This window comes from Vulpes vulpes, chromosome 4 (assembly GCF_048418805.1).
Source record: "Vulpes vulpes isolate BD-2025 chromosome 4, VulVul3, whole genome shotgun sequence".
Lineage (NCBI taxonomy): Eukaryota > Metazoa > Chordata > Mammalia > Carnivora > Canidae > Vulpes > Vulpes vulpes.
Window position 1 is genome coordinate 83,708,457 of NC_132783.1, and position 23,158 is coordinate 83,731,614.

The window sequence follows — 23,158 nt, forward strand, 5'->3', positions numbered from 1 at the left end:
ATATAAATGCTTAAAATGGATACCCAGACCCCAAAGTGTGAAAGCAAGGACAGCACTTTGATCAGGAAGGAAAAGTCAGTCTGTAGTATGACACAAGTTCACCAGAGTGAATGAAGAAAGACAAACAGTGCAGAGTGGCTTGCCTTCACTGTGGTACCCTGAGGTCTGTGGCTCATCACCTCTCCTCCTAATACGGCCAGAGCTCCTCTTGCGTTCTATCAGTGACCCTTTCTTGGATGTGAGTTTCTGATTACATTCACTATCAGTCAGGTGTCCTGAAAGAACAAAGAATGGGGGTAAGCTAGTATCTGGGACTGACCTCCATACTCTTAAGAATCTAATCTCCCTTTGGGATTCATAGCAATGCCACAAATTTAGTATACCCATGAAGCAGAAGCTATAGGGCCCAAGGTCATCTGATTTAAGTATAACAGGAAGCTCTCAATAGATAAATGTAGAGAAGCTCAAGTATTTCATGGAGGCTTCCAAATTTACAATGTCTCCTGAACAATTACCAGTCCTGATCCTGCTTATAATCTTTCCAGGTGACCCAGAAGGACACATTACTTGGTAATTTTTTAAAGGTGACAGTTTTAAAGATTGCATAAAAACGTCACGTATCAACATATTTTCACTCTTGTATATAAAAGACAGAGCTTTCCTTTTATTTAGCAACACATACCTAAAACCTAATTTTTATTACATCTGGTATTATCCCAGGTGCTCCAGCTTTTGCTCTGATTGTGGGCGCCTTTAATTTTCATTTCTAAACCGTCCTTAAATGTGAATCATTTTTTAAAAGATTGATTTATTGATTTATTGATTTGACAGAGAGAAAGCAAGAGAACACAAGCAGGGGGACTGGCACAGGGAGAGGAAGCAGACTCCCTGCTGAGCAGGGACCCTGACTCGGACCCTGGGATCATACATAACCTGAGCTGAAGGCAGATGCTTAACAAAATGAGCCACCCAGGCACCCTAAATGTGAATCATTTAAAAGGACACTTGAACTTTGAATAATCCTCAGTCCCGTCCCCAAAGAGTGCTGTACTGAACTTGGCTTCACCCAATCGCTGGGAAGCCCAGGAGATATAGGCTCTTTTATATAACTTGTTCTGCTTCATGCCCCCATGATGGAAATGTATGATTTGGTAAAAGCAAAGGTCAGATTCTAAAGAATATAATCATCTAAACTGCTGGAAGCCAATGGTGAATTAAACAACTGAATTAAATCAGAAAACAGGTTTAGAGAAAACCCTTTAGGTTCTCAAAGATACCAAGAGCTAATTTGTTTTCATATTTTAGTATATGAAAATTTTTGTACATATTCAGGTATCAGCAGTATAGTGAAATGGCTACCTATTTTCAATAAATTACCAATGTAATATTTTATTGCTTTTATCTGGTCCTTTGTTACCTCGGGTCCAAAAGAAATATTTAAGAAAGGAGGAAGTCACTTGGAGCAACTAAATCTGCAAATGTACCAATGGGAACATGCTCCCCGGCCCCCAGCCATTCACAAACTATTAACATAAACCTGACTCTCCTAGAAAATTAGCCTTGTTTATCCTGTTATTTGGCTTCTTTTTTATTCAGTTTCATAAATACAGTCTTTAAAAATATCATACTTTGCAGTAGACATCTATGCAACAGTCATCAAAATAAATCAAACATGAATCTGACCAAACCTCTAGATCCAACTACCAATTTACAAGAAACACAGAATAGAGAAACATACTACTATAATACTATCAGCAAACTTTAGAATGTGGGGAATCTATAGGACAAAAACTACCTAGTTGTTCAACAATCAGCTTCAAGGAAAAAATAGAGGAGAAACCTATAGTTTAAAAGAAATATAAAAGACTTATCCATCCGTCCCAATGCGTAGACCTCACTTGAATTTGGAATCAAGCACACAAAACCATTAAAAAATTATGACACTTATAAGATATTTGTGTATTTCAATACTTACTGGTTATGCATGGTTTTTAGGAATTATTAATATTTTTAAGCGTGATAATGTTTATTTTTTTAAAGATTTATTTATTTATTCATGATATATATATATAGAGAGAGAGAGGCAGAGACACAGGAGGAGGGAGAGAAGCAGGCTCCAGGCCGGGAGCCTGACGCAGAACTCGATCCCGGGACTCCAGGATTGCGCCCTGGGCCAAAGGCAGGTGCCAAACCGCTGAGCCACCCAGAGATCCCCTAATAATGATGTTTAAAAGTGATTTCCTAAAAAAAATAAAATAAAATAAAATAAAATAAAATAAAATAAAATAAAATAAAATAAAATAAAATAAAATAAAATAAAAATTAAATTAAATTAAATTAAATTAAAATTAAAGTGATTTCCTGCTTTAGAGGTACATACAAAAAATACTTATGGAAAAGGTGAAATAATAACTGGAATTCGATTCAAAATAATCCAGGAGTGGGGTAACTAGGTAGAAGTACAGATAAAACTAGACTGGCCATAAGTTATAATTACTGATACTAGGCAAGGAATCCATGGAGGGGCAGTATATACTCTTCTGTATACTTTCGAAAATGTTTAAAATTCCCTTTTTTATTTTTAATATAAAAATACTAATTCAAATGAATACATGGATCCGGATGTTTATAGCAGCATCCTGTATAATAGCCAAATTATGGAAACAGCATAACTGACGAATGGATAAAGAAGATATGGTAGGGAACTCTGGGTGGCGCAGCGGTTTAGCGCCGGCCTTTGGCCCAGGGCACGATCCTGGAGACCCGGGATTGAATCCCATGTTGGGCTCCCAGTGCATGGAGCCTGCTTCTCCCTCTGCCTAGGTCTCTGCCTCTGTCTCTCTCTCTCTCTCTCTGTGTGACTATCATAAATAAATAAAAATTTAAAAAAAATTTAAAAAAAGAAGATATGGTATATCATGTGTGTGTATGTGTGTATATGATTGTGTGTGTATATAATACACATATACATACATGTATATATGATGTGTATATATACACACATTTATGATATGTGATATATGATTGTGATTATGATATATATATATACACAATCATATATACATATACATACACACATACACACACCATATCTTCTTTACCTGCTGGATATTATGGAATATTACTAAGTCATAAAAAAGAATAAATCTGATCCTTTGCAATGACATGGATGTACTAAAGAATATTATGCCAAATGAAATAAATCAGTCAGAGAAAGACAAACACCATATGATTTCACTCATATGAGGAATTTAAAAAACAAAACAAATGAGCAAAGGGGGAAAAAAGAGAGACAAATCAAGAAACAGTCTTAACTGAAGAGAGCAAACTGATGGTTACCAGAAAGGAGGTGGGCGGGGGGGTGGTGGACGTGGGAAACAGTGATCCCTTTAATGTGGATTAAGGAGTGTACTTGTGATGGGCACAGGGTGTTGTATGACAAGCGCTGAATCACTATACTATACACCTGAAGCTCATATTATACTGTACATTAACAGCTGGAATTTAAATAGAAACTTAAAAAAAAAAAAGCCAAGCAAAGAGTATGAACCACCAATCTGAAGCCATGAGCTCACTAATTCCCAAGTCTCTAAGAGTATGGGCACTGTTATATGCATTAAAAGTGATAAACTTTTCATCTCAGCAGTGAATCACTCACTGTTCTTCCTTTTATGTCCTGTATTAGTTTCTTCCACTGACAACACATTCTTCTACAGACTAACAGAACAGTTTGAGAATGTCCTCTGCGTGGAACTCACAATAACAAACAGGCTAGCTTTCTTTCGTTTGCTCTTCTGTCCTTCAGGAAGCCCAGCAAAGTGATGAGCAAGTGTCCCATACCCATAAATATGCCCCTTGTCTCAAAGCCTTCTGCTTGAGATAAAGTCTAGCATGAAAACATGATGAGGTGCAAGACGACAAAGGCCTACTGAAATACTATGAGAAGGATAGGAATGAAGAATATAGCAGAAAAAAAAAAGCAGATTTTGGAATAAATAATCACATCAATAATCATATTACAATCATCCTTATTTACATGCTGGTGTTGAGAGGAATATGTGCAATGGAATATCATCATTCATTCAGAGTTGTGTTGTTTCTTTTCATGCCACCCAATTACCCAAGTTCTGGGCCTTTCTTCCCTTTGCATGGCAAACATTTCTGACTTGCCCCAGCTTCTTTTTCTTGGGAGAATCTCTATGCAAGAACTGAATCAGGCAAGCAGAGTCCACTACATAACTCCCTACCTGTGTCCCGACTGCTCTGAGACGTGGAATCATTCTCCACATTATAGATGACTGTCCCCTGAGAATCAGAAGAGAAGTGACTGACCACAGACTCGTGGTGGGAGTGTTTGTAGGGATAGCTCTCCGTTGAAGAATCGGTTCGAGTGTCACTTGAGATGGAGGGCTCCCTCCCTGAGGGAAGGAGGAGACACATATGCAAAAGTAAGGAAAGAGAAAAGGACAGTGACAGAGAGAAGGCAAAGAGAGTTGGATGGCAACAAAGGTCCATAAGGCAAGAACTTCCTAGATGGAAGGGTGAGAAGGATATACCAGAGCCATTCTTCCCAACACCCAACTTCAGATAAACCCAGACATACAAACAATTCCTCCCACTCCTGCCCCTACCTTGCTGAAGCCCTCACTTTGCCTGCCACTGTGAAAAACTGTGGGGCTTTTAGAAAACCTATGGGGAAAGTGGAAGAAAGGAAAAAGTTGTGAAAAGTAAGATCTATTTAGATGGAGAGTCCCAGGCCGACCTGGCATACATAACCAGTTGCTTCCCATCCCATAATTTTTGTCCTATACTGCCAGAAATGCCACTTTAAAAAATTTAATTGACATTGTAAACATTCTTTATCTGAGAAATTATGGGGCTATTATTTATACTTTAGAGTAGATTAGTTCAATCAGATTAATTTCCTCTGAATGACTTGCTGAGATAAGCACAACAGTGGAAATGGGTGTTTGATTGAAGGGAGAAAAAGTAGAGCAGGTCTGGGTAGGTACAAAGCTGGGAAGAACACCAGGTATCAAGCAGGAGGAAGGTACAAAAGGGAAGGAAAAAAATTCCAAGGAGAAGCATCTTCTCTTTCAAAATTATTCTCCAGGACAGTCCTAGATCTAGAAGAGGAAAAGAATATTTCTTTTCCTCGTTTTCAGAAATCAAGCCAAAATCATTAGGGTTATATTTCTAATATATCATAAGCGTCTATGGGCTAGCCTATGACGTTAGCCATGAAGCTACAAATTATTTCTACAGGAAAACATGATTTACATTACAATCAAATTAGAAGTGAAAAATTGCTTCACAGGCTTAGGAATATTACTACTACACTTGGCATTTTAAAACAAAAAACTCTTATCCCAAAATGACTAGTTTTGTAGTTTTTTCTACAAAAAGAATTATTTTTCTTGGTCTTAACGATTCAATGAAGTCACTGTTAAATTGAATCAGTCATCTTTACTAATATTAGAAGGTTAAACAATTGAGTCTCTCTCAAAAACTTCTTATTTCAGTCTAAATCAACCTAATTGCCTTCTCACTTTTTAATCAGGGCCAGGTGACTTAGGCAACACATTCTTGAAGGCTGACAGAAGCAAAGCCTGGCATACCTTGGGCTTCAGCACAAGTTGGCACTTCTATCTCTAATGGATCCTCTTTCTACAAGATAGATTATGTGCTAGGCTCGTGATTAAGTATGAGTCCTAAATGTCCAGTGATCACATTGGAAGGAAGAGGGAAGAGGTAAAGAGGTAAAGATTGCTCACCTGAATCTTCACTATCATAGCACGTCCTGCTGTAAGACTGGAACTCAACTTGGGGAGGCAGGTCCTGGGTGGACACGGGGGTACCCTGGGGGTCTGCATAAAGCAGTAGCAAAGGCTGATAATGCCCCTTGATGCATTTGGTCACCACATCCTTCCACTTGGGCCCAATCTGAACCAGAAACAATCAGAAAAACATGACAGTTATATTTCATATCCACATTAAAACATATCTTTCTACTCTGTTTTTCTAAAGAAATACAAAAGATAAAAAGACAAGAATTGAGTAAAAAGATCACAAAAGAGACCTTAGACCTAAATTTCACGAAAATTTTGTTAAATCTTTTTTTGTTGTTGTTAAATCCTTTCAGAAAGCAATAAAACCCTATAAGACAGGAATGATGAATAAAATTACTTTTATTCCTGTGAAACATCAATTCAGTTGCGAAATATAAATAAAAGTTCTCAAAGGTGAATATGCTGTGAGGGGACTTCAGCTGCCTTGGTGACCAATTTCTTTTCACAGATTAAAGCCCTTGCTTGAAACTTGCAATTCTACCATTCTATAAATTATATAATTTTCTCCTAAATATTAAAATCACTTTTATGAAGCTAAAGAGCAAGCAGAAACTCTCACAGACTGCCTTAGAATAAGCGACAATCCATTTCAGAGTTCACACATGGCAGGACATAAAATGTCAAACTGCTTAGAATAGACAGCTGAGCCTAGGCCATAGCTTTGAGCTGGATTCAGCACTGCCAAAGAATGGAAAAGAGTGACAGAAGAGCTGTGAAAAGAACAATCCAATTAAATCTCTAAACTCACCTCTTAAACTTGAACCAATCACATTCTGAGATGGTGTGCTCTTGAAAGTCGAACAACCAGTATAGTGCTTATTTCGTAACAGATGTTCAGCAAATTTATAACTAAGTTATTATTTTAACTAATACAGGTATCCTTTTTACTTACAAATCTTATTTAATATAAGTATTATGTTTTAAATAAAAATACTAAAGCTCAAGGGATTCATACAAATTGTCCAAAACTACAACAGCTAAAAAGAGATGGACAATCAAGAAATTGTCAGACTTTACTATTTGTATAAGACACTGCTTAATGTCCACAGACTGGTGTAAACTACAGTCAGGAGTCTCCTAGCTGCTAACCATATCTCAAGAAGCTTCCTAAACTCACCCAGATCACCTTAACTACTTCAGTCACAGATTTAGATAGTAACAAGTTTCCAGCTTTAAATACCATCATAGCCCCATTTTTTCCCCCTATACTATCCTCAAAACATGTTAAGGGAGGTAACAATCAGAGAATAATTTGTAGCTGCTCTGGGACAAAGTATTAGTCACTGATAACTCCAAGTCTGAAATTCTGAACTTATGCTAACCTTCTAACCTAATTTGAAGCATCAGTACTGTCCTCGCTCAAATCAACCAATTAAGACATTTTAAAAAAATCATTTTGCCAACTATAAACACAGAACTGTGCTGACTGCATGGTGAGAAGACTCACAGAAAATAATAAAATACATTGATCCTATCTTTAAGGAACTTGTCATCTACTGGAGAAGGTAAGACTGGTACTCTCATAATTTCAATAGGTAGATTAGTAAATAGACATCAAAATTATGAAAATAAACACTGAAAACAAGAAGACAAGTAATTATCCTTAGTTTTTTGTTGCAGTCTCCAAACCTTCAAGAAGGGCTTGAATATTCCTACCTCCTTGACGTGAGCATCATCAAAATACATCCATTTGCGGATCTTTGTTTGGAAAAAGAATGTAGAATAATGTTTGCCATAGTAACAGATCATTCCTACTAAGTACAGTTCAGACTGCTTGGCCCGGTCATCTGTCACTCTGAAAAATAGCTGTGAGGAAAGAAGAGAATAGAAAAAAGTCACTCAACCCTCTTACATCATCTCTCAGTAGACTCCATCATTTCTTATTAAGGTATTGATTTACTTCTCCAATATTCAGTCTAAAATTGTTTCTAGTCCATATTAATCATCAGAAATTATCCTAAAAAGACAAAATGTAGGGAAAAGCAAAACAGATAGTAGCAAAACAGGTAAGGTAGTGATGTTTCTTCAGACTTTCAATAATATTTTATTGCTGGTGCTTATAGAGGAGCCAAGAAAGTTGAAAATTCAAAACAAAACAAAAACAAAACACCCAAGTTTCAAAAGTTATTTATCAACTGGTATCACAAATATAAATTTCCTGTGGAGACCCTAAGGGGTAAAAATGCTCTTAGGAGAGGCAATACCACCATGCTGGTTATCAGCATTTCAATTCGTAGACATCTAGCACTGCCTTAAGTTTTTTTTTTTTTTTTTTTTAAGATTTTATTTATTTATTCATGGGAGACAGAGAGAGAGAGAGAGAAAGAGAGGCAGAGACACAGGCAGAAAGAGAAGCAGGCTCCATGCAGGGAGCCCGATGTGGGACTCGATCCCAGATCCCCAGGATCAGGCCCTGGGCTGAAGGCAGCACTAAACCGCTGAGCCATCCGGGCTGCCCAAGATCTAAGAGACATACGAAAAAATTTGATGAAAAGGATGTTTGCCCTGAGAAACTTATGTGAATGAGAAAATCATTATAAAAATAAAACAAAGGGAACCATAAAGAAGACGTAAACTATAGAAATTTAGAAAAAGGAGATTTACTTATGCATAACTTATTCCTGTCAGAGATTCCTTGGGAAGGAGACCTAAAATAAGATCCCAGACAGTTCATTTATTCTCAGTCATGGCTTAGTGACATTAAAGAATGACAAGGGATCTCCTTAGTCACAAGACTGGAAAAGAAAGAAACCAGTAGAAAAGAAACCACAGAATTTCTGGCTCTTCTCTTGAACTGAAGGAAAACACTGTCTGTACCTATACTAGAGCATGGAGCTAATAAGGTTAAGGATTCCAGACTTGAAGTCTTTCCCCCTATTCCCCTGAATAGATCCACAGAAAACCACTAAACCACTATATTCTCTTTCAAGCTACTTCATTACCAGGGAACCCTGGGTGGCGCAGCGGTTTAGCGCCTGCCTTTGACCCAGGGCGCGATCCTGGAGACCCGGGATCGAATCCCACGTCGGGCTCCTGGTGCATGGAGCCTGCTTCTCCCTCTGCCTGTGTCTCTGCCTCTCTCTCTCTGTGTGTGACTATCATAAATAAAAAATTAAAAAAAAAAAAAAAAAAGCTACTTCATTACCTTCTCAACAGACAATGGTTCCTCACAGTAAATTTTGTATTGTGAAACTCAGGTCACTAACCTTTACCCCTTCACCTCCCATCACAGCTCTAGTTAGGATTGCTCACTACTTTGACCTTATTACACCTATAGTTGAATACACCTCCTCACTCTACACTGGTATAAACAAACCATGAGTAGGGTACACAAGAACTCTATAAATTGCTTGACTTTTATTAGTAGCCATGCTCTGCCCATTCTGTCTTTCAAGGCCAATGTCATCCCATTTTTTTCTAAAAAGCCTATGCCACCTACCCAAAGGAGGTATGTGAGCAGGTACTTTCATGCACATGTATGTGTACACATATAACAAGTATTTGTCCAAAACTCTATAATATTTGTCATCTAGGACATACCTTTGTGTTTAGTGTTCACTGCCCTTAAGCAGTAATACTAAGACATAAGAACTCCTAAGTCAGATAGATATAAAGGTAACTAATACTCACATCACCCAGCTTAAGGCAGGTACCCAGGCTGTGAATGACATCCTCTGCCAAGTCTGAGTGGTCAGAGTCCCATACCAGCCCAATTGTGATAATCTGTGGTGCATTCATCAACACACGGCGAATCCGAATCCTTTCTCCACAGTTGCTCTAAAATACATATATAAAACTAGTTTGAAATGTTTCCCACTGGCTCTGCCTAAATTCCACTAATCCCAGGGTTCCCCTCCCCACTCTGAGCCCTACCTCTGACTTAACTCACCGGACAGTTCCGCAGATCCCCCATGGTGCTGGCATTTTGCAGCAGCTCACCAAACATGCTTGGTGAGGGTTTTTCTCGTCTTTCCAGCATACAAATAGCCTGATTGCTTCAGGATGGGGAATGGAAGGGAATGATGGCAGGAGTTATGCAGAGTTATAACTAAATCAAATAGATTATTTATGCAACTCCTAACTCACAAGTTTGATTTTCTTCCACTGCCCACTATACCAAAACCCCTTGTCCTGACCAGCTTTAGTGTCCCAAACACAATGAGCACTTCTGCCTGTTCCAAAATCTAAAGCTCAAAGAATTCATTTCACCTCCCACCTTGCTGACCAGAACTGAACCTAAGAAAAGGAGATGGTTGGGAAAGGAGGAAAAAACAAAGGTTATTTTAAAGTTATTGTTCTGAGTTCCTACAATATAGCATAGTCTTAGCAATAAAAATATAAGCTATTTGGATGCCATCAGTTAAAACTCAATCACTTAAGGAGTACCCAAGGGTACAGAACACTTTAAGACTCACCAAAGGGAAGTAGTGGAGATGTAATGCACCATCTGGATGAAAGGCAGTGGATCAGAAGTGGCACCACAGCTAGTACACACACACTGGGCCCAGAGTAAAAAAGCAAAATGAAGCAGCCACAATCATTAATTGTTTTGGCACCCATCTAATACCCTACATCCCAGCATTTGTTTCTTCTTGAAGAAGAAAAGAAGTAATGAAGATAGAGATTAAGGTTCACCTGTTCAAACAATGTCATTGCAAATTTCTGGTGGGAGATGCAGTGCTGGGCAGTACATATATCCTCTTTGGTTTCATCAGCAATGTGGAAGTGAATTCTCATCAGGAGGTTTTCCTAACAGGGAAAGAACAAAAGCAATATATCAATGATACTTAATAGAAAAAAATACACATATCGGTAGGCAGTTTACTCAGAGAAACAGTAATCCTCCTGGAAGGTAAGAATACCTCTGATTTTTTAAAAAAGTGTTTAATTTGAAATAATTACAAATTCACAGGAAGTTTCAAAAAAAAATTGTGTAGGAGGTTCACATACCCTTTACCCAGTTTCCTCCAATGGAACATCTTACATAACTATAATACAATAACCAAACCAGAAAATGGACATCAATACAATCTACAGAGTTTAGATTTCACCAGTTTTATACTTACTTATGTGTATAATTCTATGCAATTTTATCACATGTATAGAGTTATATAACAACTATCCCAATCAAGATAGAAAACTGTTCCATTACATTAGAAGATTCCCTCACATTATTCTTTTATAGCCTTACCCACTCAATTCCAACTCTAATACCTAACAACTACTATTTTGTTCTCCTATCTATCTCTATGATTTTGTTATTTCAAGAATGTTATATAAATAGGAGCATATGGTAGATATATAACCTTTTGATATTGTGGTTTTTTTTACTCAGCATAATTCCCTTTAGATCCATTCAAGTTGAGGTGTAAATCAGTAATTCTTTCTTATTACTGCATAGTATTCCATGGTATGGAAGTACTAAGGTTTATTTCATCATTTACCATTAAAGGCATGTGGGTTGTTTCCAATTTGGAGCTACTACAAATAAAGATTCTATGAACATTCATGTACAGGTTTCTTTGGTTTTTTAAAGATTTTATTTATTTATTCAGAGAGACACAGAGACAGGCAGAGATAGGCAGAGGGAGAAGCAGGCTTCCTGCGGGGAAGCCTGATGCAGGACTTGATTCCAGGACCCCAGGATTACGACCTGAGCCAAAGGCAGATGCTCAACCACTGAGCCACCCAAGTACCCCTACAGGTTTTTGTACAAACATAAGTTTTCATTTCTCTGGGATACATGTCCAGTAACGCAACCTCTGAACCATATGATAATCTGTAAGTTTAGTTTATTGAGAAACTGCCAAACCATTTTCCAGAGTGGCTATACCATTTTACATTCCCAACAGCAATATGTAAGTGATCCAACTGCTCAGCAGTACCTCTGATTTTGGTGACATTTTACCATGTAATAGAATATATATCACTCTCAGATTTTTTTTTGTTAATGGATGCACAGAGTCTTTTGAAGGTTGATGGATAGAACCCAGAGTTCAGAAGAGTCTTCTACTAAAAGTCACTGGGAGCAATGTAGCTACCTAGACAGCAAATTACACTTGTGTTAGAGACTCAGTTATCCTCTGTTTAATTATCATTAGTAATGCAGGAGTTCACAAAATACAGTGGTCCCCAGACTAGCAGCATCAGTATTAGCATCACCTGGAAACTTGTTAGAGCTAGATATTGTTGGGCCCTAATTCAGACCTACTGAATCAGAAACTCAAGGGAGTGGTACACAGCAATTTGTACTTTAATGAGCCCTGTCTCCTTTGAAGGCGAGAGCCACCGTTTTATATGCAATGGCAAGCACAAAACTAAGCCCGAAGGAAAAAGAATGAATCCATTATGCAATTCCTACTTCATTAGCAGAGACACCCTAGAGCTCTGAAAAATTAGGGAAATTCCTAGTTCTAATTGTAGATACCAGGGTTGAGTAAATATTACATTAAAGTACCCAGTCCTTGATGGAGACAATCAACAGTCTCACCCTATATCAAAGAGGGGCAGAGGCCAATACTTACAAAGCACTCCGCAGCATCATCCATAATTCCCAGCTGGAAACGCTGTTCATCCTGGAAAGTCTTTGCCAGAGCACTGCGGAGAGTGTCAGACGGAAGCACTTTTTCACTACTACACTGAAACTGGTTAAAGATTCCCTGTAGGGAAGAGGTTAGACAAGGAGAAAAGACACAGTGTTGTTATTAAGCTTCTACACATCCCAGTCTGTCAAACTAGCATCTCCATGCTTTTGACAATGGAACCAAATGTACTTCCCATGAGTTGATATGCTTTCAGTTAGTAATAAAGTAAAAAATCAAGAGTCAGAATAAAAGGCATGGATGATCTGTGCCAATAAGAATTCTTGCTCTTCCATCTTGATACCACCAAGAACACATTAGGAGAGAACACTGTCATGAGTTAATACAATATAGTGCTACCTCATTTCCTCTGATACAGATAGATGTAGAAGATACACAGTAAGTGAGGACAAATTATATATAAATAGTTTGGTAAATTATTCTCTGAGAGCTCATCCAATGAAATTTGGCCCCTTTCTCTTAACTTAGAATTACTCAAAGGAAAAGAATACTATAATAAACACCTACTTGTCTAATACCCAGAAATAAACATTCCATCATGTTTATTTCGAATCTACAGATGAAGTCTCATTTAAGACCATCCATTCGCTAAAAGCCACTCAGTACCATGAATTTGTTACACTCTTCTGTTTTTTTAATACTTCTGTATACTTATTGTATTTGTGTATATGTGTGTATATACATATATATCCTTAATTAATACATAGTACACTGTTATGTATATTTTTTGTTTGTACAAAGTATTATACTTTTACATTTTAAAATTCAACATTATTTTTGAGATCTATCCATAATTTACACACATACACAGTTCATCCCTTTTCCCTGCTGTGTTGTATTTTATCAGGTGCCTATACCATATCTATTTATCTATTTCCTAATTGACAGACATTTTGACAGTCTCCAACTCTTTGCCACTATAAAAAGACTATGGCAACTTTAACTTTCACCAGTAGATGAATATAAATAAATTTCCCCATATCCTTGTCAGCAATTAATAAATACATTCAGACTGGTTGAGTCTTTTCTAACTATATTTAGTTTTTCTGAGTCGTTTGTGAATAAGACTTGTGGCAAATATCTTCTTCAAGTCTTCTAGTGTCTTTTATGGAGAGCATAAATTTGGTGTTACTAAATGTATCTACCTTCTCCTGATCTTTACCTGATCTGAAACAATGATGAATATGATGTCCAGAGGATGGAAACAAAGAGTAGCAACAAGTGGCACCTGCTTGATGAGCCCTTCTCAAATGGTTTTGGATCTTCCCCACAAAAACTAGAATGTGATCCTTTGACATGACATGGCCCAAATCCTCACTAAACCACTCAGATAAACAATAAATTCAATTATTAGTTACATTTCAACCACCAAAGAATGTCACTCACTTGAAATTCTTGCTAGTAATTTCTTCATAAAAAAAAAAAAATCTCCACGGTAATTTATCAGACTTACTAATGAGACCAGAAATGAGACCATTTTATAAAACCTACCTACCTAATAAATAAATAAATAAATAAATAAATAAATAAATAAAACCTGATCTAAGAATAGGAGGAGGCCCCACCAACCTAGAATGGTCAATTTTTGGTCCTCATCTTACTAAAACTGTCAGCAGCTCAGTCACTTACTCTCTTCAGATTTTTATCCAAATATTAACCTCTCTATATGTACTGCTTGCTCACTCTATTTAAAGTTGCAAGCTCCACCCCCTTTGCCACCACACTTCCACCCTTGCCTGTTTTATTTCTCTCTGTGGCACTTATTATCATCTGTAATACCATGTATTTTACTTATTTACTGTCTGACTATACTCTCTAGAGTTTAAGTGTGAGGTATGGGCAGCCCGGGTGGCTCAGCAGTTTAGTGCCTGCCTTCAGCCCAGGGCGTGATCCTGGAGACCTGGGATTGGGTCCTGCATCAGCGTCCCTGCATGGAGCCTGCTTCTCCCTCTACCTATGTCTCTTCCTCTCTCTCTCTCTCTCTCTCTCTCTCTCTCTCTCTCTCATTCTCTCTCTTTCTCCATGTCTCTTGTGAATAAATGAATAAAATCTTTAAAAAAAATTTTTTTGGGGGATCCCTGGGTGGCACAGTGGTTTAGCGCCTGCCTTTGGCCCAGGGTGCGATCCTGGAGACCCGGGATCGAATCCCACGTCGGGCTCCCGGTGCATGGAGCCTGCTTCTCCCTCTGCCTGTGTCTCTGCCTCTCTCTCTCTCTGTGTGACTATCATAAAAATAAATAAATAAATAAATAAATAAATAAATAAATAAATAAATAAAATAAAATAAAATAAAATTTTTTTTCATCCTTGGGATGCCTGGGTGGCTCAGCGGTTGGGCATCTGCCTTTGGCTCAGGTTGTGGTCTTGGGGTCCTGGGATTGAGTCCTGCATTGGGCTCCATGTAGGGAGCCTGCTTCTCCCTCTGACTGTGTGTGTGTCTCTCTCTCTCTGTCTCTCATGAATAGATAAACAGAACCTTTAAAAAAAAAAAAAAAAGAAAAGAAAAGAAAAAGAAAAAAAAAACTTTCATCCTTTAATCCTCTGCTTGTTACTCTCAGCACCTAGAAGGGTACTGGCATATAGAGGGCAGCTGATAACTAGTTCTGGATGCATGAATGAATAAATGAATGATGTGATATGGGTAGATCTTACTAATATATTATTAAGTCTCCTATTTTTTTAAAGTAGGCTCCATGCCCAGGAGACAGCTCAATGTGGGGCCTGAACCCATGACCCAGAGATTAAGACCTGAGCTGAGATTAAGTTAGACTCTTAACCAACTGAGTCACTCAGGTACCCCAAGCTCCCTCTTTTTTTACAACAGATAAAGAATCACCCAGAAAAGTTGAAAACTTTTCTTAAGGTAATATAACTGGTTAAAGCAAAATGGAATTAAACTTCATTCTGCTAATTTCAAGTTGGAACTGTTCTTTCCTCACTCTATTTTCTTACTAGCACTGTTCCTCCTCATACACACTGAACATCTATCCCAAAAGCAGCTCAAGAACAATGTGCTATGTAAGCAGCTATTATTTCCCCACAAATGAATCCATATGATGTGGATTTATTTTTCACAAATATATTTTAATATATTTTAAGATCAGATAAAGGCAAGGCAAGATCTTCCATAATTTACTACTGGAAACAGAAGAATGTCTATCAATGACCCTTAAACTAGACCAAAAGGTCTAGGTCCACAGTTAAACATTCTCAGAGGACAATTGGCTATATATACCCAGTGACCTATAGGGTTTTGAAACAGAGGAACACAGAAACAAATGAAAAGGTGGGAAAAGAAGCAGTGATTGTTTCTAAAAGTAATAGTGGTTTGACCACTGGCAACACTATGTGACCACTATCACATCCCAACTTGCTGTTCTTCTCAACTGTTCCTGCTGAGTTATTCCTGCTAACAAAGGCTCTATCTCTAGAGCAAGGGATGGATAAGGTTTGGTCCTCTGTCCGGAGTCCAAAACTGGTTCCAAAAACAAACCAAAGGGAAATTAGTTCCAGTACAGTTTTGTACAAATGTGGTATTTGCAGCAGCCCCTTTAGTCTTTCTCAACTGAGTTCCTTCAAGAATTAAGCCTTAATACTCTAAGGCATCAACAACTCCTAATGAACTAACTTCTCTCCCATGCATAGCAGTAATTATGTTATTATCCAGAGAGAATTAAAATAGTCACTAAAGTCACTTCTTGTGTTCTGTGGTTCAGATAACCCTATTTGAAAAAGGACAGAGCTCCACTGAGAGATGGTACACAGTAGGAGTTAAGAACATGGACTCTGGAACCAGACTATCTGGGTTCAAAATCCCAGTCCCGTCATTTACCATATCTATGACCTTAGAAAAGTTAGTTAAGTTCTCCAGACTTCAGTTTCCTCTTTTAAAAGAGGATTAGAAATAGTATTTGCCTCCTAGGATTATTTACAGATTCAATAAATTATCTCTAGCTCTACCTGCACCTTAGACTAATGCCTGGCTGTATAAGTGCTATCTAAGTATTAGGCTGCCATTGTTGTTGTTGTTGTTGTCATGATATTTTAGGTTACTAAGGAGATCTGCCACTGACCTTGGGTCAGAAATGTGTCTACTTTGACCTACCTCCCCAGTGTCTGAAATCTGAGTAGGAAGGACCAAATTTCTCTATCTGTTGCTCTTACTTAAGAGGGGCAGATTTCCCATGACTAGGTAAAAGGTTTTAGCACAGAAAGGGAAAGACCTAAAGTCAGAGCTCTGCTTACATCCACAGTGGATATGCAATAACAGATCTGACTCTTGTGTTCAATGTCATGAATGTCTCCAAACTATACTCTTTTCTCATCACTTAATTACAGGCAACTTTCTCCATACAAAATGAGTATCTGAATGTACTCAGAATGCCTGCATCTATTTTATTGTAACTATTATTATCAGTCTTGCTCTGCTATTGTTAGGAAAAAGCAAGTGTGTCAGGGATGAAGCAGCCTAAGCTCTCCCAGCATGCATCTGTGGAGCTGCAGCTCTGGAAGAAGCTGTAGCACAAAGACCCTCTGTTAGGGCAGCACACTAACCCCTGTGTGTCCCTCTCACATGAGCACAAGGGTTGGAACGGGCCTCCTCCTGTTCCCTTTTTCACCCTCCTCCCACCTTTCCCAGAGGGAGATCCTGTTCACACCAAAGAAAGCCAAGAACATTTAGTTCAGTAATAAGAACAGGTGGTAGCACCAATAAGGAACAAAAACTGGTATTCTTCCAGTAGCTGAGTTCTGTGGCAGAGAGTGAGTAAGGGCAGTAAGAACCAAAACCCAGGAATCATTTTTCCCTATGGGGTCCCTGATGGTTTCATTTCTCTAAACAGAGAAAACCCACCTTTCAGGTTTCTTTCTGCTCTTCTTCACAAAGTGAAACCAAAAGGTCTTCCTTTTCATTCTCAGGAAAAGGCAAATTACTTTTTGTCTGTTAACTATTTTCTTGGATACAGTGCAAAAGCAGTAAGACTAAACTGACTCAAAGCAGGTGTTTCCCCACCCATTTCTCTTGGATCATGTAGCAAACAATTCTACCCACATGAGCACATAATTATTTGGATTAGTAAAAACCATGTAAATAAGATAAAAGTGCCATAAAGACAAAGTCTTTGTGCTTTGGCATCTACAAATGCAGCTGTTGCTTAAGTTCCCTGCCCCGCCCTCAAAACACTTTTGTCTTTAGGCAGGGAACAGCTGTTTATTTCTCAGGATTCCCTAGCCTAACATCTGAAAGAAGTCATGAGTAAAGAAGATGGGGGTCGAGAAGAAGGGCCATCATTAAATTTGATGCTTTATGGACCCTAGGTTTTTAGAAAGTTAGCAGTCCAACTCATCCCTGAAGGATGTTAAATAATAACTTCTGCAAAAGCATGACACAACTTTATGCACTGCTACTAACTCAGTTCTTAGAGTTTCTCTTCTTGATCTTCCCAAATCTCTCCTCATTTTGGCTCTCATAATCACTCCTTTTCTTCACACCTCCTGGAAATCAGACTTAAATAAATTGTAAACCTGAATGTTTACAAATCAAGCCTGTTTGTAAACACAATCCTCTGAAAGAAAGATTAAAAAAAAAGCTACTACTCCTTGAAGACTACTGGAAAAGAGAACTTTTCACTAGTTTTATGTGTTCAAAAGAATCTCAAACACTCTATTTCAAGAGGAGAAAGAACATGTAAACATTTACCATTTGGCACCCAAAACAACAACATTGTATTTTTAACAGTTTATTGCAGAAAATCCCAAACATACTAAAGTAGACAAACTAGCACAACAAATTCCCATGTACCTATCTATCATCTGTCTTCAACAATCATCAGCCTGTGGCCAATCTCATTTCATACATACAACCCACCCACTTACCCCATTCCCAGATTATTTTGAAGCAAATGCCAGACATAATTCATCTGTAAACGTTTCAGGATATGCCTCTAAAAAGTAAGAACTCTTTTTAAAACATAACCATAATATAATTACCACACTTAGAAAAAGGTAATAATAATTCCTTAATATCATCAAATATCCAGTTTAACAGAAACTCTTGCTCCAACATTGGAGAAGGCTGAGAACAGCTGGCTGGTTTCTTCATTGGGATTCTTTGAACTTATGCCCAAAAATATACCTATCTTTTCTGGACTTCATGATTAGAAAATTATCTGCATATCCTATATCAGTCTCTTTAAATAAATTCAATTATCAATACCATCTCTTCCCATGAGTTGAGGGCTTTATTTGCACTTTTTGAGTTCATGATGGACTAATACTTTGTGGACTTGAAGTATGAAGTTAAAGACCAGTATAAGCTACCTATCACACTCATCCTGCTACCAATGCAAAAGAGACAGACACCCACATACATACAAAGACAGAGACACAGAAAGAAATACCAAGACTTCAAGACACTAGACAGAGAGCCATAGAACAGAGACAGGTCAAATTCACCAGAGGATGGTATTGCTTTTAGTGGGAAATCATAAACTAATGGTGAGATTTTACAAAAGATAAGAGTTTGCTAATTTTTGCCAAGATAAAAAAATGCAGGACCTTAGAGATTACCAACAGTATTTAAGTCAAGTTTTGAGAATCAACACCATAACCACTTACCCCACAGGGGAAATGAAAAGGAAATGTCCCTTCTGGACATGCACAAAGATTTTGAGATTGTGTAAGTTTCAGGTTCTGCCATAAACTCTGGAAAGGAAAGAATCATGATGATCTACTAGGTTTTTCCTTGCAGTCATTCCCCTCTATTTGAATATCATGTAAGATTCTAATCTCCAAATTTTAAAAAGGATAAAGACTCAACTTTATACTACCCAAGTTATGTCAATGGTTAAATTAGTTAAGAATATTTAGGTATAACCTAATAGGACTTTAGGAAAGGTTAGCCAAAAGACCACACAAATATGTTCATATTCCATAGCTAAGAAAAAAAAAAGTAATTCAACTCAAGTAGATTTGCGTTAGACATAGGGATATACCTTCTTCACACAAGAGCTGTTTATTACTAGCTAAAATTTCCAGGGAATATGTTAGAAATCTAATATCCTGGTATAAATAGTCCAGCATATTGGATTTATACTCTTCTTTGATACAGACATGACTATAGGACAATGCAGAACCTTCTATTCCAATAACACTAAAAAAAAGGACTAGACCGATAATGAACAATGAGTAATTTCCTATATCACTTTACTCCTGGTGCTTATGCTTCAATACCCAATAGAGGAAAAACTACATGGTACACACTTAAAACATATTTAGGTATTTATTCTCTGAACTCTCAAATTTCGCCCAATTAACAGGTGGGCTATCAGTAGAACATAGACTTTCCTGCCCCTTTTGAACAATCTTACTGCTCTACAGATACATTTATATTATACAACACCTTACACACAAAAACCTATTTCCTCCCCACCTACCCCCACCATCACCACCATTCCGACTTTGATGCCTTGTACTAGCATTCTTAAAAGAAAAACCACTAATTGAGAAGATTTGTTGAATTTAATCAATCAATGAAGCATTCTTCTTTGCCTATAACAAAAAACACTCTGTCCTACATCTTGGCACACTGCAAAGCCTCTAGTACAATCCCTGGAAGGAGAACAAAATCTTTGTGGCATACTAAGTACAGAAGACGGATTTCCTCCCCTGGACAGAGATAAATAAATAAGCCAACACCAAAGTAAAATCATACCCTGGGGGCTAGGGGCAAAAGGACAGATTCAATATGAATAATAAATAAGAGCTCTGGGCTATAGGCATGACAACAGTTCAGGTCAGAAAATATCTTTTAGTAACACTAGATGGGAATAAATTTGGAGATTTGGAAGGGACAGGGTAATTAGCACACAAATCTATTTGTTAAATCAGAGTTGAAAGACATTGTGGTTCAAAGTAAGAAGAAAGACACACACAAATTCTTTTTAATGAAAGCCATCAATTAATAATTTGCATGTAAGATTTCAAGGCTGAAATTACTTTAGGAACTTAGTATCAAGTAACAGAAAAAAAAAAAAAAAACACCAGGATATTTTACAAGACCAAAAGAAATGGACTGTCCTAAATATTGTGTGTAAACCACCAAAAAAGCAATTATAAGCTCTGGATACAGCATATACTACCGTACCTAGTAAAGGTCACAAGGCACAAAAATATTGCCAAACATTCAGAGAGCAGAAGAAAAAGCAAAATTATTATATAAAAGGTGTTTGCATAAGACCAGTAGTAAAGGCATTTTAAGGATTGGTGCAAGGTAAAGTAAAAAGTGGAGAAAAAAGCAGGGATACATATCTTCTAGCCAGACTCAGAAGGGAAAATCCTTCATCTAAAACATTACATTAGGGCAGCCCAGGTGGCTTAGCAGTTTAGCACCACCTTCAGCCTGGGGCCTGATCCTGAAGACCCGGGATGGAGTCCCATGTTGGGCTCCTTGCATGGATCCTGCTTCTCCCTTTGCCTGTGTCTCTGCCCCCCACCCCCCCCACCCCCGTGTGTGTGTGTGTGTGTGTGTGTGTGTGTGTCTTATGAATAAATAAATAAAATCTTTAAAAATTTTTTAAAAAATAAAACATTAGATTAAGAGAAAGTTGGCTAGCTTCTGATTCATGTAGGAAAATGTTTGTGTCTCTTTTTGTTCTTAATATTGGGTTCTAGAGCTAAATAATTATGTGTCAACATAAAGAACTCTGACTTTATAGAATTGGCAAATTCTCAGAAGTGCTTCAAATTCAGGAATTTTGGAGTTTCTTGTTTTGAAAAAAACTTATAAGAATTTAACATTTCAAACTTTGCACTAAAGAATACAAATAGGTTAAAAAAATTAAAAAAAAAAAAAGAATACAAATAGGACACAAAGTACCAGCAAAAAGGAATTCTTATTTGCTTCACCAAACATTCCTCTAATTTTTAAATAGGAGGCAGAGGAAAAATGGGATTTAAATATATAGAATTACACCCACACTGGGACACCACAAAGTTAACATGTAGCTTAATTGTAGGATACCAGATAACCGCTTTGCTTGACTACCAGGCTTTTGACTCTTCAGCAGATCTTCCCACCATCAACTCTCAAGGAACCCCACTACAGAAACACATCTCACCCTCCCCTAACTAAATGAAGCATAAAGTCCTAGATTAAGTAGACCTACTTAACAAAAGTGTAAAACCAAAAGTCACCATGAAAATCTCAAGTAGAACAGAGTGAGAGAGAGCATAAAATTCAAAAAGAAGAAAAAGTCAAGTACACAAAATTTTACAACTATGTAAGAACTACCAAAAGAATATATGAACCCAGAAAAGTTAAATGTTATATTATGGTGCAAGCACTGTTAAGGAAGACCAACAGGAAGGAAATGCTGAGCCACCTTCCCAAAAACTCATTCAGCCATCCTAAATACTATTAAGTAAAACAATCATGGGTCTAGATAGAGGTAATATTTTTAAAACTTCATTAAGAAGATAAATTTCTGGGGGGGGGGGGAAGGGAAGATATGTTTCTGGAGTTCTGAAAGTACTGGATGTGGTTTCATTTAAAAGGGTGCATTGTTTTGTTTATTGTTATTATTGTTTTGGGTGCCAAGGGATCCAGGCAAAATGAATAACATCTGCAACATCTAAGAGGTAGGCATTAAGTGTGTACCATCTGCTATCATAGCTGAAGTAGAAAGTGCCTGGGGAAAGAAAGGAAAGGAAGGGAAAAGAAAGCATGAAATTAGTTTTTTAAATGCATGTAATCATACATTTTTAAGTGATTTAAGAGATAACTGGGAGCCCCTTCAAAGTTACATAACAGGGGAGTAGCTTCAAAATAGCCCTCCAGCTTATTCTTAGATTAGAACAAATGAAATAGGATGATACTAGAGATGGAGAAGCAACTTAGGGTCTGAAAAAAAGGTACTCTTTTTACTGTAAGTGAACGGAAAGACTTATAACTAGAAATATCATTGACTAGAGAAGAGACATAAAGAGAAATGACAATCTCTGTGATGTAATTCAGCCAAGTTCCAGCTTTCCTCCTTTACACTTTACCATGCTTTCTAAAATGACTGTAGTACATTTATTTTGTTGTTGTTAAGACTTTAAGTGATCTCTACACCCAATGTGGGGCTTCAATTTACAACCCCGAGATCAAGAGTTGCACACTCTACCGACTGAGGCAGCCAGTGTGGCGTTAAATGTAGTACATTTAATAAAAATCATCATTCAAATTATAAACAAGCACGATGTATATATTTAGCCAAAGAATAATAAAGAAATGCAGATATGTCCACTACCCAATTTGTGAAATGGAAAAGTTAACAATGAGTGTAATACTACCCAATTGATTACAATCTCCTCCCCTTCACCTTCCAGAGATACCCACTGTCCTTAATTTTATGAAAATCATTCCCTTTTTCTCTACAGTTTTATCACATATATGTATCCCTGAACAACATGGGTTTTTTGGTTTTTTTTTTTTTTTTTTATTCATGAGAGACACGGGGCCGGGGGGGGGGGGGGGGGGGGGAGGGCAGAGATACAGGCAGAGGGGGAAGCAGGCTCCATGCAGGGAGCCCGACATGGGACTCAATCCCAGGTCTCCATGATCACACCCTGGGCTGAAGGTGGCGCTAAACCACTGAGCCACCTGGGCTGCCCCAACATGTTATTTAGTTTTGCCCATTTATTTTGTATATAAATGGAATCATAGTT

General features: G+C 37.6%; 1 protein-coding gene across 37 annotated transcripts in view; it reads right to left on the reverse strand.

Moving 5' to 3' along the window:
• Positions 1 to 23,158, reverse strand: part of USP54 (ubiquitin specific peptidase 54) — a 124,351-nt gene that overhangs the window by 28,298 nt on the left and 72,895 nt on the right. For 12 of the 37 annotated variants that reach the window (XR_012000860.1, XR_012000859.1, XM_072755064.1 and 9 more), the window contains exons 3-12: positions 19,067 to 19,153; positions 12,374 to 12,508; positions 10,485 to 10,598; positions 10,265 to 10,347; positions 9,739 to 9,844; positions 9,480 to 9,626; positions 7,506 to 7,655; positions 5,775 to 5,943; positions 4,248 to 4,418; positions 144 to 275 (exon numbers count right to left, since the gene is read on the reverse strand). Coding sequence is in view for 34 of the 37 variants with exons in the window: in XM_072755064.1 (XP_072611165.1) it covers positions 144 to 275; positions 4,248 to 4,418; positions 5,775 to 5,943; positions 7,506 to 7,655; positions 9,480 to 9,626; positions 9,739 to 9,844; positions 10,265 to 10,347; positions 10,485 to 10,598; positions 12,374 to 12,508; positions 19,067 to 19,153 (1,294 nt within the window). In the remaining 3 variants the exon portion in view is untranslated. The remainder of the gene's footprint in view (positions 1 to 143; positions 276 to 4,247; positions 4,419 to 5,774; positions 5,944 to 7,505; positions 7,656 to 9,479; positions 9,627 to 9,738; positions 9,845 to 10,264; positions 10,348 to 10,484; positions 10,599 to 12,373; positions 12,509 to 19,066; positions 19,154 to 23,158) is intronic. The other 25 variants (XR_012000861.1, XM_072755071.1, XM_072755084.1 and 22 more) reach the window with 3 other exon arrangements.